This window comes from Carcharodon carcharias, chromosome 8 (assembly GCF_017639515.1).
Source record: "Carcharodon carcharias isolate sCarCar2 chromosome 8, sCarCar2.pri, whole genome shotgun sequence".
NCBI classification, from domain to species: domain Eukaryota; kingdom Metazoa; phylum Chordata; class Chondrichthyes; order Lamniformes; family Lamnidae; genus Carcharodon; species Carcharodon carcharias.
The window spans coordinates 126836596-126851694 of NC_054474.1; the positions used below are offsets into that span (position 1 = coordinate 126836596).

Genomic DNA, 15099 nt, shown 5'->3' on the forward strand with positions numbered 1-15099 from the left:
GCATGGTCTTAGATATTTTTAAAGTAGAGGTGAATAGATTCTTGGTAGGCAAGGGGGTGATCGGTTATTGGGGGTAGGCGGGATGCAGGTTTCAGGTTACTATCAGATCAGCCATGATCTTATTAAACGGCGGAGCAGGTTCCAGGGGCCTAATAACCTACTCTTGCTCCTTGTTTGTATTGTCCATGGGCTTGAACTGTCTCGCAAACATTGCCCCACCCTGCCTGCCAATCACGCACAGTGCGTGCTGACGCACTGGGGCCCGTCGGACGTCAGATGCGTGTCCTGGTTGCGTAGCGACGGGGAGGCAGCGGCAGCAGCAGTGGGCGGGTTGTGTCCCTCTTTCTTGTCTCTGTTTTTCTCCCTCCTGGCGGCGGCGATGCAGCCCGCTTCATGACTGTGTCCGCCTCGCCCCGCTCTTACCATGCAGCAGCAGTGATGGCAACGGCTACCCCGCGGAATCCCGGAGGTAGGCCGAGCGGCCGGGCCGTGCTGCTCGGAGCTCTGGCGCTGCTCCTCAGCCCGGCAGGTGAGTGTGAGCTGGAGCTGTGGTTGGGGCCGGGGGATGGGGAGCGGCACCCGGACCTGCCTCGGTTTCGCTTCAATCCGGCGCTATGTCCCCGGGAGAGCCCGGTCAGTGCAAATAAACAGAGGTTGGAGTGCACTTACTCCGAGCCACCCTTTAATGTGTTGGGGAAATTTAACTAATAAATGTGAATTTACAGGTGTTGACAGCTTCAAAGGTCAGAAAAACTAACTTTATCATAAAGCAGTTTAAAATTTAATTGAACTTGCGTTTGCTGGTAGGAAATGTTAATATTTATAAATGCACTTTTGACGCAGCTTAAACTAGACTGTTAAAGGTCAGAACTGACTTAAGACAAACTCAGTCTGAACCAATTACTTTTTAATATATCCATGTCATATCATTTCCCCGTGACGTACATTTGGACTAATTTAAAATGTGTAATTTTCCCGTTTTATATCAGGAACATTTAAAAATAAAAACAAACTCGAACCAAACCCAGCAATAGTGGAATAAGTGTTAAATGTAATTTGCGTGAGCAATTTATAATTGTGTGCTTTTACCTGTTATAGCTGGATTAAGGGTCAGTACAATCCGCACTAATTGAAGCCCCGCTCAGATCAAACCCCTAAACTCCAAATAAAGTAATGCTTTAATCCTGTGCAATAAAAACAGAAACGGCATCCGAAGGGGACCAGTTAATATATCAAGTATCGACCCTTAGAATATCTTTACTCTAAAACGTAATTTTAATTTTGCTATGGGATATTGGGAACAATTTATTAATGCACCTTTGCATATTTGCGGCAAAGGAAATAAACGATTTTATTGCGCATGGAATGTTGGTATCACATTGCAGGTAGGTTAAGAAAAATACGTTATGTTGTAGAAAAAATTAATTGGGAATAAACGGATTTTGCACGTGTATGATTTATTAGCTGATTTGTGGAAACTTCTTTACGATTCTTCACTTTGAATCTGTAGGTACCTGAATTGTATCTTTCGGATCCTCGCAGTGTATTTGAAATATGAAAATTTGTCAGTGAGGATAGATGCTGTGCATCTTGTATTGCGTTTTATTAAGTTTTTATGTTCTTCATTTAAATAAATGATTATGTTGGATGGGGAGGAGGCTTGTATTATTCAACATGTGAGTAACTTTTAGTGATAGCACTATAGTGCATTAAGTTGATGCTTCTATAAAATTGTTGAAATAAAGATGTTGATTTCGTCAGACGCTGTATTTGGGAAAGCATGACTAAAATGAGAATGTTATTTATTTACATTTATCCAATTTAACAGTGCTGACTTAAAACAGAACTTTTTGCCAATTATGAGTTATTTTCAGAAAAGTGCTGTATTTATTATGAAGTGGATGGTATTTACAAGTTCATCATTGTGACAATAGATATTTTAAAAATATCAGTTTGATGTTCAACTGTTTTGATGGGGGAAACTTCAGTTATCACACATCCAAGGTGTTTATCATTGTTTATTACCTAGAAAATGACATGAGTACGAAGAGGCAAATTACCATGTAAATGGTAAAGTCGTGTTTAGATTATGTCAGCAACAGAATAATCGCAATTACCATGTGCAGCAATGGTTAATATATTTCTCAAAAGAACACAGTTGCTATCTGGACCTTTTCTTGTGGGTGTATTGAACTCAAAAACAGATAAAAGAGCACAGTTAAAATTACTGTAAGTTCTAATTTAGTTGGCATGATACTTTTCTGGTGATCAATAATGATTTATGACCAATTATGGACTAATTTGCTGAGGTTTGAAAGGTATTTCTAATGTTTGAAGGGCTGTGCCTTCAGGGCCCCGTTTCAGAAAGACGTTGGGCAGAATTTATGCCCTTCTGTTTTTGTGTGCCTTGAATTTGTGGAATACTGATTTTGCAAATGGATCTCAATTGATGATAAGTTCTGAGATGTGAGGAAAGAGTTGAATTAATAACGTATTGAGTTACTGTGATTTATCCAAAGCACTTCAGCTTGTGTGTCACCAGCCTTGGTAACTCCTTCAAATTCTTAAAACTGTTGGTGTACAATAATTTAAAAAAAAATTAGAGGTGGGAGGAAGTCCGAAATAAACAATAGGCTGTTGATGTTAAGGATGGGTGGAGACATGTTTTGGTTGCTCCAGGGTTTTGCCTGCTTTGGTGACGATCTAGTTCTGAACGAAGAGACATTAGCACTAGGGAGTTGAGCGCTTCTCCACCTTGTCACCTCGTGTCAGCACCATATGCTTGTACAACTGCAGAGCCATAAGACATAGGAGCAGAAATTAGGCCAATCGGCCCATCGAATCTGCTCTGCCATTCAATCATGGCTGATAAGTTTCTTAACTCCATTCTCCCGCCTTCTCCCCGTAACCTTTGATCCCCTTACCAATCAAGAACCTATCTATCTTGGTCTTAAATACACTCAATGACCTGGCCTCCACAGCCTTCTGTGGCAATGAATTCCATAGATTCACCACTCTCTAACTAGAGAAGTTTCTCCTCATCTCTGTTCTAAAAGGTCTTCCCTTTACTCTGAGGCTGTGCCCTTGGGCCCTAGTCTCTCCAACTAATGGAAACATCTTCCGCATGTCCACTCTATCCAGGCCTTTCAGTATTCTGTAAGTTTCAATCAGATCCCCCCTCATCCTTCTAAACTCCATCGAATATAGATCCAGAGTCCTGAAACGTTCCTCATATGTTAAGCCTTTAATTCCTGGGATCATTCTCGTGACCTCCTCTGGACCCTCTCTCAGGCCAGCATATCCTTCCTGAGATACGGGGCCCAAAATTGCTCACAATATTCTAAATGTGGTCTGACCAGAGCCTTATAAAGTCTCAGCAGCACATCCCTGCTTTTATATTCTAGTCCTCTCGAAATAAATGCCAACATTGCATTTATCTTCCTAACTACCGACTCAACCTGCAAGTTAACCTTAAGAGAATCCTGGACTAAGACTCCCAAGTCCCTTTGCACTCCAGATTTCTGGATTCTCTCCCCATTTAGAAAATAGTCCATGCCTCTATTCTTCCAACCAAAGTGCATGACCTCACACTTCCTCATGTTGTATTCCATCTGCCACTTCTTTGCCTATTCTCCTAACCTGTCCAAATCCTTCTATAGCCTCCCCGCCTCCTCAATACTACCTGTCCCTCCACCTATCTTTGTATCATCTGCAAACTTAGCCAGGATGCCGTCAGTTCCTTCATCTAGATCATTAATGTATAAAGTGAAATGTTGTGGTCCCAACACTGACCCCTGCGGAACTCCACTAGTCATCGGCCGCCATCCTGAGAAGGACTCCCTTATCCCCACTCTCTGCCTCCTGCCAGAAAGCCAATCTTTTATCCATGCTAGTACCTTGCCTCCAACACCATGGGCTCTTATCTTACTGAGCAGCCTCCTGTGCAGCACCTCGTCAAAGGCCTTCTGGAAGTCCAAGTAGATAATATCCATTGGCTCCTCTTTGTCTAACCTACTTGTTACCTCAAAGAATTCTAACATTTGTCAGGCATGACCTCCCCTTGATGAAACCATGCTGACTTTGCCCTATTTTACCCTGCACTTCCAAATATTCTGAAATCTTATCCTTAATAATGGACTCTAAAATCTTACCAACGACCGAGGTCAGGCTAATCGGCCTGTAATTTCCCGTCTTTTGCCTCACTCTCTTCTTAAACAGGGTGGTTACGTTAGCGATTTTTCAGTCCTCTGGGACCCTCCCTGACTCCAGTGATTCCTGAAAGATCACCACTAACGCCTCCACTATCTCTTCAGCTATCTCCTTCAGAACTTTGGGGTGTAATCCATCTGATCCAGGTGATGTATCCACCTTCAGACCTTTCAGTTTTCCTAGCACCTTCTCCTTGGTAATGGCCACCATACTCACCTCTGCCCCCTGACTCTCTTGAACTTTGGGGATGTCACTCGTGTCTTCCACTGTGAAGACTGATGTAATGTACCTATTCAGTTCCTCCGCCATTTCTTTGTTCCCCACTTTACTTCTCCAGTGGCCCAATGTCTACTTTTACCTCTCTCTTACACTTTATATATCTAAAAAAATCTCTTGCAATCTTCTTTAGTATGACTGGCTAGTTTACCCTCATATTTAATCTTCTCCCTCCTTATTTTTTAGTTGTCCTCTGTTGGTCTTTGTAGGCTTCCCAATCCCCTGGTTTCCCACTGTTCTTTGCCGCATTGTATGCTTTCTCTTTAGCTTTTATGCTGTCCCTGACTTCCCTTGTCAACCATGGTTGTCTCGTCCTCCCTTTAGTATGCTGCTTCTTCCTAGGGATGAATTTTTGCTGTATCTCCCAAATTACTCCCAGAAACTCCTGCCATTGCTGTTCCACCGTCTTTCCTGCTAGGCTCATCTCCCAGTCACTTCTGGTCAGTTCCTCCCTCATGCCTCTGTAGTTGCCTTTAATCAACTGTAATACCGTTACACCTGATTCCAGCTTTTTCCTCTCAAATTGCAGGGTAAATTCTATCATATTATGGTCACTTCCTCCTAAGGGTTCCTTCACCTTAAGCTCCCTTATCAAATCTGCCTCATTACACATCACTAAATCTAGAATTGCCTGTTCCCTAGTGGGCTCCGCCACAAGCTGCTCCAAAAAGCCATCTCGTAGACATTCCACAAATTCCTTTTCTTGGGATCCACTATCAACCTGATTTTCCCAGTCTACCTGCATATTGAAATCCCCCTTGATCACTGTAACCTTGCCTTATTTACACACCTTTTCTATCTCCTGGTGTATCTTGTGCCCCACATGCTGACCACTGTTCAGAGGCCATTATGGTTTTTTAACCTTTGCGGTTCCTCAACTCTACCCTCACAGATTCTACATCATCTGACCCTACATCATTTCTTGCTATTGATTTAATTTCATTTCTTACTAACAAAGCAACCGTACTCCCTCTGCCAACCTGCCTATCTTTTCGATAGAATGTATATCCTTGGATATTTAGCTCCCAGTCCTGATCCCCTTGCAGCCATGTCTCTGTAATGCCCACCACATCATACCTGCCAATTTCAATCTGCGCCACAAGCTCATTTACCTTATTTCGTATACTGCGTGCATTCATATACAACATCTCCAATCCTGTACTTCCCGTCCCCTTTCTCATTGTCGTCCCTTTGTCTGATGTGCTTGAAGTTAGATTCCTAGCCCTTTCCAAACACTCAGTCCTTTTTTGTGTTCTGGAGACTTTAATAGCCTCTCCTGGGCTCTCCTTTTTCAGGTTTTTCATAATTTTCCATGAAGTTGAATCCACCCCCCCCCCACAAGCTAACCTGCTGCTTTGTTTCCCATTAGTCATACTTCTTGGAGTTTTACACACACACACACACACACACACACACACACACACACACACACACACACACACACACACACACACACACACACACACACACACACACACAACGCCCTCCCCAACCCCCCAACCCCACTTTCTAGTTTAAAGTCCCGTTGACCACCCTATTTACCCTTTTCGCTAGAACATTGGTCCCAGATCGGTTCAGGTGGAGACCGTCCCAACGGTACAGATCCTTCCTGTTCCAATACTGATGCCAGTGCCCCACAAAATGGAACCCCTCTTTTCCGCACCACTCTTTTAGCCACGTGTTTACTTCCCTTATTCTCGCGTCCCTAGCCAATTTGCATGTGGCTCAGGTAGTAATCCGGAGATTATAACCCTTGAGGGCCTATTCTTTAATTTAGTTCCTAGTTCCTGATAATCCCCAAACAGGTCCTCTTTCCTATGTTATTTGTCCCGACGTGGACCACAACAACTGGATCCTCCCCCTCCCTTTCCAATATTCTTTGAAGCCGGTCAGAGATGTCCCTCACCCTGGCACTGGGCAGGCAACATACAATGTGGGACTCTCGATCCTGCTTACAAAGGAAGCTGTCAATTCCCCAAATTATAGAATCCCCTACAACTACCACTTGTCTTTTTTGCTCCCCCCTCTCGAATGGCCTCCTGTGCCACGGTGCCGTGGTCAGCTGGCTCATCCTCCCTACAGCCTTCTTCCTTATCCACACAGGGAGCAAGTACCTCGTACCTGTTGGGCAAGGTCAAGACCTGAGGCTCCTATTTTCATGAACACAGGATCCCACTACCTGCCTCACTTGTAGTCACACCCTGCTGACCCTAACCATGGACCGGACTTGAGGTACTTAATCTACCGGGTGTGACCGCCTCCTGAAACAAAGTGTCCAGGTAACTCTCCCCCTCCCGGATGTGCTGCAGCGTCCGGAGCTCAGACTCCAGCTCATCAATTCTGAGCTGGAGTTCCTCCAGCAACCAACATTTGCTGCGGATGTGGTCACTGTGGCTTGCAATGGGATCTGCCAGCTCCCACATCATACAGCTACAGCACATCACCTGCCCAGCCATCTGTACTTAGATAATTAATTTATTAATTAGTTTTGCAGTGTTTTCTTTCAAATTTGGTGCAAATTTCCTACCAACCAATCAGGTCACAACTTTCCTGTGATGTCACTTTTTCAGTTTTGGCTTCACTTACTCTGTGCCCCGAGGTCACCGCTCCCGTGCTCCTTCCTCTGAGTCTGCTTCCTATAGACAAGGCCACGAATCCCCGAGGCAAGCTAGATTTATACTCACCGCTCCGGTGCTCCTCCCTCCGAGTCTACTCTTTGGAGACAAGGCCGCGAATCCCCAAAGTAAGCTAGATTTATACTCACTGCTCTGCTGCTCCTCCCTGGAGACAAGGCCGCGAATCCCAGATGTAAGCTAGATTTATACTCACCGCTCTGATGCTCCTCCCTCCGAGCCTGCTCCCAGGATTTACTCACCAATCAGCTGCTTTTTCTTTAAAATCTACTTTCAGAAGAGTGTCCCTTGCAGGTCTGGTGCACTCCTGAAGGCACTGCATCCTCTCTTTTTTAGGTTTGAGGAGGAAGGAGGGATGGAAACACTAAGCAATGTAATGTTTGGGGCTATTCTGTTCTTTGACAGTGGGTCGTTCTCGATTCCCTCCTGAGTCGCGGTGGTTGCGATAACTTCTCCCAGAATGCTTCAGTCATTTCTCATCAGCGCCCTCTGTTTGATTGAGCCAGCTGCATTATATTGGGTCTCATGCCTCTGGAAGTCCCAGAATCGTTCACAAGGAAGGAGCTCCTTGTTTGGTGCCTTGGGAACCTTTTAGGTTTCACCTGAAGAGGAGTATTGTTTCAGCATCTTATTTGAAGGACTGACATCCTCACACTGCATTGAAGTGTCAGACTTGATTATGTGCATGAGTTCTAGAGATTCACAGCCTTCTAATTATTTGACGAGTGCTATCAGTTAAGCCAAATTTGTACTCCATAACTTTTTATGTTCCCTGAAAGACTACTCAGCTAGGCAGCAGCAGCATAATATTTCTGCAGATACTGGGTCTAATTGAACAGTACTTTGCTAGCTAACCCAAGTGGTCATTTGTCATCTCTTGATTTGGAATGATGATCAGTATTTTATTCTGCACAGTGTTTGTTCCTCCCTTCTTCCTTTTCCACCGCAAGCCTTAATATAGTACCCTACAGTTGTCTTTTCTGGGATCAGTTTTCTCAGTATGAGCCAGGGATCAGGATGAAAACTTCCATGCATAAAACTTATTTTCTGTTGCATTCTTGATTTGTTAGAAGTGTAATTCTCTTGTCACTCATGCTAATGTTGATAATGTGCTGGGCTCCCGGGGCTGCATATTTGTTCACTTGCTGTCTGCTTTTCTCAAGGCTAAGTTGCTCATTGTTAATGTTTTTGGATGTCTACCAGAAGGCATCTGAAAGTAGCTTGGTGAAGATTCTCTCTCATCTTTTTACTTGCCTGGCACTAGCCTAGTACTTCCCCAGAGAATGATGGATGAGATGAGAAGCCTGCTTGTCCACAACTTTGTGATGTTGCCTATCCAGCTACTACTATATTAGAGAGAAACCTGCCACTGGAAATGAGGATAATTGGATGTTGGATTGTAGCATCTGCTTGCATGCTTTGATAAGCGTAGGTTTCTTTAAAGGAATGATTGATGATATACGGAATCTGTTAAACTATTAATGTTAATGAGTAGAAAGATATTTAAATTTCTACTACCTTTTTCAGTGATGCTGTAAATAAATGTATAGAGTATTGTAGCCAATGCTGGATGTCACACTTCAGATTAGACATGAAAGCTTTGGAGAGGAAACTGAAGAAATCTAGAATGGTTCTAGGAATGATAGATTGGTGTTATGTTGATAGAGTGGAGAAGCTGGATTCTTAGAGCAGAGAAGGCTAAGAGTAGATTTTTTGGAGGTGTTTGAAGTTGTGAAAAGTTTAGATAAATGAAGAGAAGCCATTTCCAATGATTCAAGGGTTGATGATCAGAGGGCACAGCGGAACAACTTTGTTACGAGTGGTTAGGATTTGGAATGCACTGCATGATAGGATGACACATACAGATTCATTAATGGCCTTTGGAAAGGGATTGGTTAAATACTTAAAGGAAAAAATATCGGGAAAGAGTAGGGGAGAGGAACTAATGGATTACTTTCAGAGAGATCTGGTTCTGACTCGATGGGTCAAATGGCTCCTTTCTGTACTGTATTCTTTTATTCAATAGTTTTGTAATCAGTTCTAGCTGAAGTGGTAAAGAAAGAAAAAGCTTGCATTTATGTAGCACCTTTCACATCCTCGGCACATCCCAAAGAGTTTCATGTCCAGTGGTTTCCCAGAGTGCTGCTGTTATGTTAACAGTGCAACAGCCAAACAGCAAATGGATGATCAGATAATCAATTTTTGCTAGTGAAAGAAGATCTGAGACTTTTTGGGCACAATGATAAGACCCGCTACCCCCAAAATGGCATGGAGGTGGTTATCATATATAGCCCACCATGTATGTGCCTGCTGCCATTTGCACAGCAGCAGGTATTGTGGCATGCCATCTTCTACTGAAGAGAAAAAGAGACACTTGATTAGCATACTCAAATTAGGCTCCCAATATGGGAAACCTGGCATTAAAAGAAAGTTGTGAACTGCCCCACTATTGGAGATAAGTGCCTTTTACAGCATTCTTTATGGGCCTGGAGGGACAGGAGTGCTTCTCCAGCCCCTGAGAGGCCTTTGGCCTCCCCTCTGTTGATCGTTGCCTTTATCATTGCCCCTACTCTTGCTGTGATTGTAGCTTCCCTTTCCCCAACACCCCAGCCCATTTTGAAGGGTCCCTGCCATGGTCTTTCTTGCCCAGCAGCCAGCCTCTTTTTAAAAAAAATTACACTGAAGTCTTGGCATTAAATTTGGCAGGGCCTCCGTGTTCCTGACCTCAACCCATTCACCCATAGATGTTGTGATCTTTGTACTAACAAACTGCCTGATCTGACCCTTGCCTGGTCTTCTATCTTCACCAATACCAACACAAGGAATTCATGGACCTTTTCATCAGAGGTTCTTCATTGAGCAATTGCTGTGTCATTCTACTGTTTTCCTCTACTCCCCCAGACATTATGCAATTTGCTTTGTCCTCTATCACCTTCCAGCCTTAAACCAAACTCAATTTTGGTCTTGTATGATCCGCTCCCTCTGCTGCACCTTCTGTTCTTGTTGCCCTGTTCTTCCTCTATAAACCCCTCCTGTTTCCATTTTTAAAACACTCCTTTTTTCAATCATGCCTTTGGTTATAAATCCTAACCCTCCTTCCCCGACTGGTATCTGAGTGATTCCAGGCAGTGATTTCACTTTCAGGCTCAAATGAAGATTATTGACCACGTTGTCATAATTATATCTCAGTTACAATATTGCCGAGAAACCATTCTTGGATATCAAGTGTTCCGTATTCAGACCATCTGATCAATTATCCCTCCTCCCCCGTCACTATTAAATGTCAGGTTTGTAATTGCTCTCAAGAATCTTTTGTACTCTGTACATTGCCAGCAGCAGTTTTGGATTCTAATGCTGGATTAAATGTACTTTGATGACATTGGTGTACTTGCCTTGTGATATCTACATATTATTTGCTAGGATACAGCATACATGCATTGTCTTGATGTTTACACGTCATCTGTAAATTGTTCAGTAATGCAGAAAAACTGTTTACAGTTTAATGGGACTCAGTGTGCTGACACAGCACAAAGCTCTTGCATTGTACGCCATTTCAGAACATTGTACATCCATTGAGTGACTGCACTCGGCTTCTAGCAAAGTGATTAATTTCAGTTGTGTTTCCTGATGTGTGTGGAGAACTGAGATGGAAGAGCTTTTGGCATACAGAAAACCAGAACTCAGCGTGACTATCACTGGGGATTGGAGTTGGATGGGCAGGCAGATCTAAATAGTTTCTTTACCTTTAGTTGACGGTAATATAACATGGAGCTTTTTTTTGGCTGATTGAAACTTGCTTCTGCCATTGATCATGGTGCGAACAGTCTCTCATTGCATCTGGAGGAATTTACATATTGCATACATATAGATTGGGTGACACAGTTTAGCCCACTGATATCACCTTTTATTTTAGAAAACAGGCTTTCTAACTGCATAATATTTAGGTTGTGCAGCAACCAGGTTCAAAAACTTGCCTTCCATTAATTTACACCGCTCTCTTTTTCCTCCTTGATATTTCACTGATGCATGGTTACAGCACAGAAGGAGGCCATTCACCCTGTGGTGTCCATGCCAGCTCTCTGCAAGAGCAAGTCAGCCAGCCCCAATCTCCTGGAAAACGTGTTTCTTCAGATAATTACCCAATTCTGTTTTGAAAGCCACAACTGATTCTCCTTCCAACCTATACTCAGGCAGTACACTCCTGATCCTAACCACTCAGTGTTTTTTAAAAAAAAGATTTCCCACATGTTACCTTTGGTTCTTTTGTCAATCACCTTGACTGTCCAGACCTCTCATGATTTTCAGCACCTCTATCAGATTTTCTTTCAACTTTCTGCTCTCTAAGGAGAGCAACCCCAGTTCTCAGATCTATCCATGTAACTCAAGTCCCTTATCTCTGGAACCATTCTCATAACTCTTTTCCACACCCTCTTTAATGCCACAAAAGTTTGGTTCCAGAATTGGACACTCTATCTACTCCAGTTGAAGCCAAACCAGTGCTTTTTAAAAGTTCATCATAGTTTCATTTGTAATCTGTGCCCCTATTTGTAAAACCCAGGATGGCCTTATTAACCACTTTCCCAATCCAGCCTACCAACAAAGGTCCCTCTGCCCCTGCAAACCTTTTAGAATGGTATCCTTTGTTTTATATTGCCGCCTTTTGTTCTTCCTATGAAAATGTTTCAATTCATACTTCTCTGCATTAAATTTCATCTGCCACCTGCCCGTCCATTCCGCCAGCCTGTCCTCATGAAGTCTATCACTATCTTCCTCACATAGGAATGGGAGTAAGCTATTCGGCCTGTTGAGCCACTCCACCATTCAATTTGATCTTGGCTGATCATCTACCTTAATACTTCCAAGTTTTGTCATATGCAAATTTTGAAGTTGTGCCTCGCACACCTAAACCATTAATGTAGATCAAGATGTCAACAGACTATAGAAGCACATTAAGCATAGTAGCCCAGTCTGACTTTATCCTTGTCCAATATGTTCCCACGAACTGCGGACAGAAGTTGCTGAGTACAGTTGGGAACAATAACCAAGGCCAAATATTTCCTTGCCTAGCCCGGGGAAGTGGTCTCCTCATGTTAAAACTCAACCACTATCCTGACCGATATCAGCTATTCTGTGCAGGTAAGAGTTTCAACATGGGCTCTTCCTGGTTTAAGTGGTTAATCAGCTGTTGTACTCGATGGGCTAATTTACCGAACCATCAGGAGTGCTCAAGTGATTATAACTCTTTCGAGTACAAACACATTTCCATCTGTTCCTATTCAGATGAAGTTACATTGTTTCATAGTTTGCCATTGTGAGATTTGAACTTTTGATACTCTTTTGAGTAAACCTGTTTCCATCTGTTTCAGATGAAGTTACATTGTTTCATAGTTTGCCATTGTGAGATTTGAACTCTTGATCTTGGGGTTACAAGCCCAGTACCATAACCACTTGGCTATTTAGCGAGTACCCTGATTAGTATTATAATTTACAGGTGCGGTTATGGGAGAGGTTCCTTCGGTACAGATTTGTTACATTAGCTGGTTTGAAGGTGAAATCCTCTTGAAGAATTTTTGAATTTTACCTATCCTATTTATAATTGAAATATTGTAAGAAAATCCAATAAGTTGGGCTTGTTTATTTGAAAACTAGTGGAAATGGTTGCCAGAGACTCAATTGTAATAGATATCTAGTAATTTCAGCATTTTCAAAATATGCCTATGTTTACTTTAGGGCAATGCTAACTCCTGTTCTGGACATGCATACCTTGGGGTGCCATCTGATGCTTGACTGTGATCATCCACAGTATAAAATGTAATTGCTCTTCATTCCTCAGTCTAGCCTGTGAAGACTGGCCATTTTCTGAGCTGCCAGAAGGACAATATTTTCCATGGAACATGAGTCGCTACTTTGAGTACGTTTTATGAATGAACCACTTAATCAAAGTCCCTCTTGGATGGATGCAAATGATCCTGTGGTACTGATCGAAAATGGGCAGAGAGTTCTCCTGGCTAACATTTATCGATCAACCAGCGTCTCTAAAACAGATTATCTGCTCGTTTCTCATTGCTGTTTGTGGGGTCCTTCTGTGTGCAAATTGACTTCCATATTGCTGTACATTACAACAATGATTACTTCAAAAATGCTTCATTGGCCGTAAAGTGTTTGTGATAATCTGAGGTTGTGAAGGCTGCAATACCTGTGCAAATCAGTTTGTATTTATTTACATTGATCCTTCAGCAGCAGTGTTAATCATTTGAAAAGGTCTGCCCAGTTTTGTAAGAGAATTTTTAGAGTAAAATTTGTTTCCAATGGTGTTCTGGAGTTGTGATCTAAACTGGTATTATGTTGTTTGTAATGATGGAGAAGGGAATTTTGGAAGCGCATGGCAGATCACCCAGCATTTGAAAAAAGAGCCCTGGATAATGTTTCAGATGGTATCTGTCATTTGAGTGGAAACGTGGTCCCATTAGTAGTTCTATGTCTGTTTTTCTGCTGCAGTTGGGCTTGTCATACACTTTTTTTATATTTCAGCAGTCTTAACATTTGTGTTTTCTTTTCATCTCCTGCACTGATGTATAATCCCATCTGTCTAGGCCCCTCTGGTGCTATTTAAATATGCTGCTAGAGAGGCAGAGAGGGCCTTCCTTGTGTGTCAACAGTGCCTGCTTCACAAGTCACCCGTAGGTGATGTAATGTTTGGCTGTTAGTTCTGGTAGAGCCTGATTGCCTCTTTAGCCTGCTGTCCATGCAGATGATGATTTTCATTAGGAAGCCAGGCAGAATGTATATTCCTTTTTGAGATCTGTCATGGTTCTGTGCTTAACCTGGAGGGGTCCTGTGACTTAAATAATCTCTGGCTCCATATGCTTTTGTAATTTCACTTGTATATTGCACATTAGCCATTTGAAGAAAATAACACCTGCAGATTGTTAGAATGTGAAAAGAAAAAGATTGTCAAGCCTATAGATTGCAAACATTCTGGTTTAACCTGTGACATTGCCCAGAGAGGGTGGGAATGTAATGATTGGCTAAGGTCCAGAATTCGTGGTGGCATTTGAAGAAGATGCCTTTAGGCCGTCTAAGGGTTTAAATGGAGGAAATTTAATTTCATCCAAGACTGGAAATAGCCAAACACAAATCCTTGCATTTGATAAAAGCTTGCATTTATTAAAGATGCATAGAACAATATCCCATAGCATTTCACTAAGGCATGATCAAGCAAAAGTGAATGTTCAGCCATAGTGTTCTAGCGGAGGTTATAGAGATAGCCCATGAAAAGATTTAAACAGGAGGAAGATAATTTTAACGTGGAGGTATCTGAGGACTAGGAGCAAGTATAGGTTGGTGAGTCAACCTTTTGACCTCTAGTTGGAGTTCACAGTAGTAATGCTGCATTCAATTGGTGTAGAAATAGTTTGATGGTCCGCTTATCTCCTGTGGTTTCATGTCAGGCTCAAATAATAATCCGAGAATTCTAAGCTTAAAAAACCAGTGGATGGTGTGCAACTAGAACTACAGTATTGCAAAACCTGATGTTTAAGTTCTGGAGGCACAAGTTGGTGACATGATGTCTCCCCATTCAATACAAATCATCTGGAAGCTTCATTTGCCTCTCCCTGTCCATAGCTCAGTTATGAGTCAGATAATACATGTGTCCCAGTGATGTAATGCACTGTTTACTGACAGTGTGGTAGGAAATTGCCTTATCCAAACTTAGTTTTCCTAAGTTTGTGTGTTTGTGTGTGTGTGTGTGTGTGTGTGTGTGTGTGGGGGGGGGGGGGGGTGGGGGTGGGGGGGGGGGGTGGGGGGGGGGGGGGGGGGGGGGGGGTGGGGGTGGGGGGGGGGGGGGGGGTGGGGGGGTGGGTGGTCTGGTGTAGCAAGGACATTGTGGCAGCAGCATAAAACAATGCTTCAGGTTTTCAAAGAAGTCACTTGAGTTTGTTTGTATGGGTCACCCTGTAACATTTGTTGTCTCTCTAGG

The 15099-nt window shown here is 42.9% G+C and overlaps 1 protein-coding gene across 2 annotated transcripts in view; it reads left to right on the top strand.

Annotated features, from left to right (window-relative positions):
• The first annotated feature begins 290 nt into the window (after positions 1-290).
• LOC121281315 (neural proliferation differentiation and control protein 1-like) overlaps positions 291-15099 on the top strand; it is a 188244-nt gene continuing 173435 nt past the window's right edge. The window contains exon 1 of one of the 2 annotated variants that reach the window (XM_041194201.1): positions 291-529. In XM_041194201.1, coding sequence (XP_041050135.1) covers positions 394-529 — 136 coding nt within the window. In that variant the 5' untranslated portion in view covers positions 291-393. Of the gene's footprint in view, positions 530-670; positions 744-15099 lie in introns of those variants that run through there. The other variant, XM_041194202.1, reaches the window with a different exon arrangement.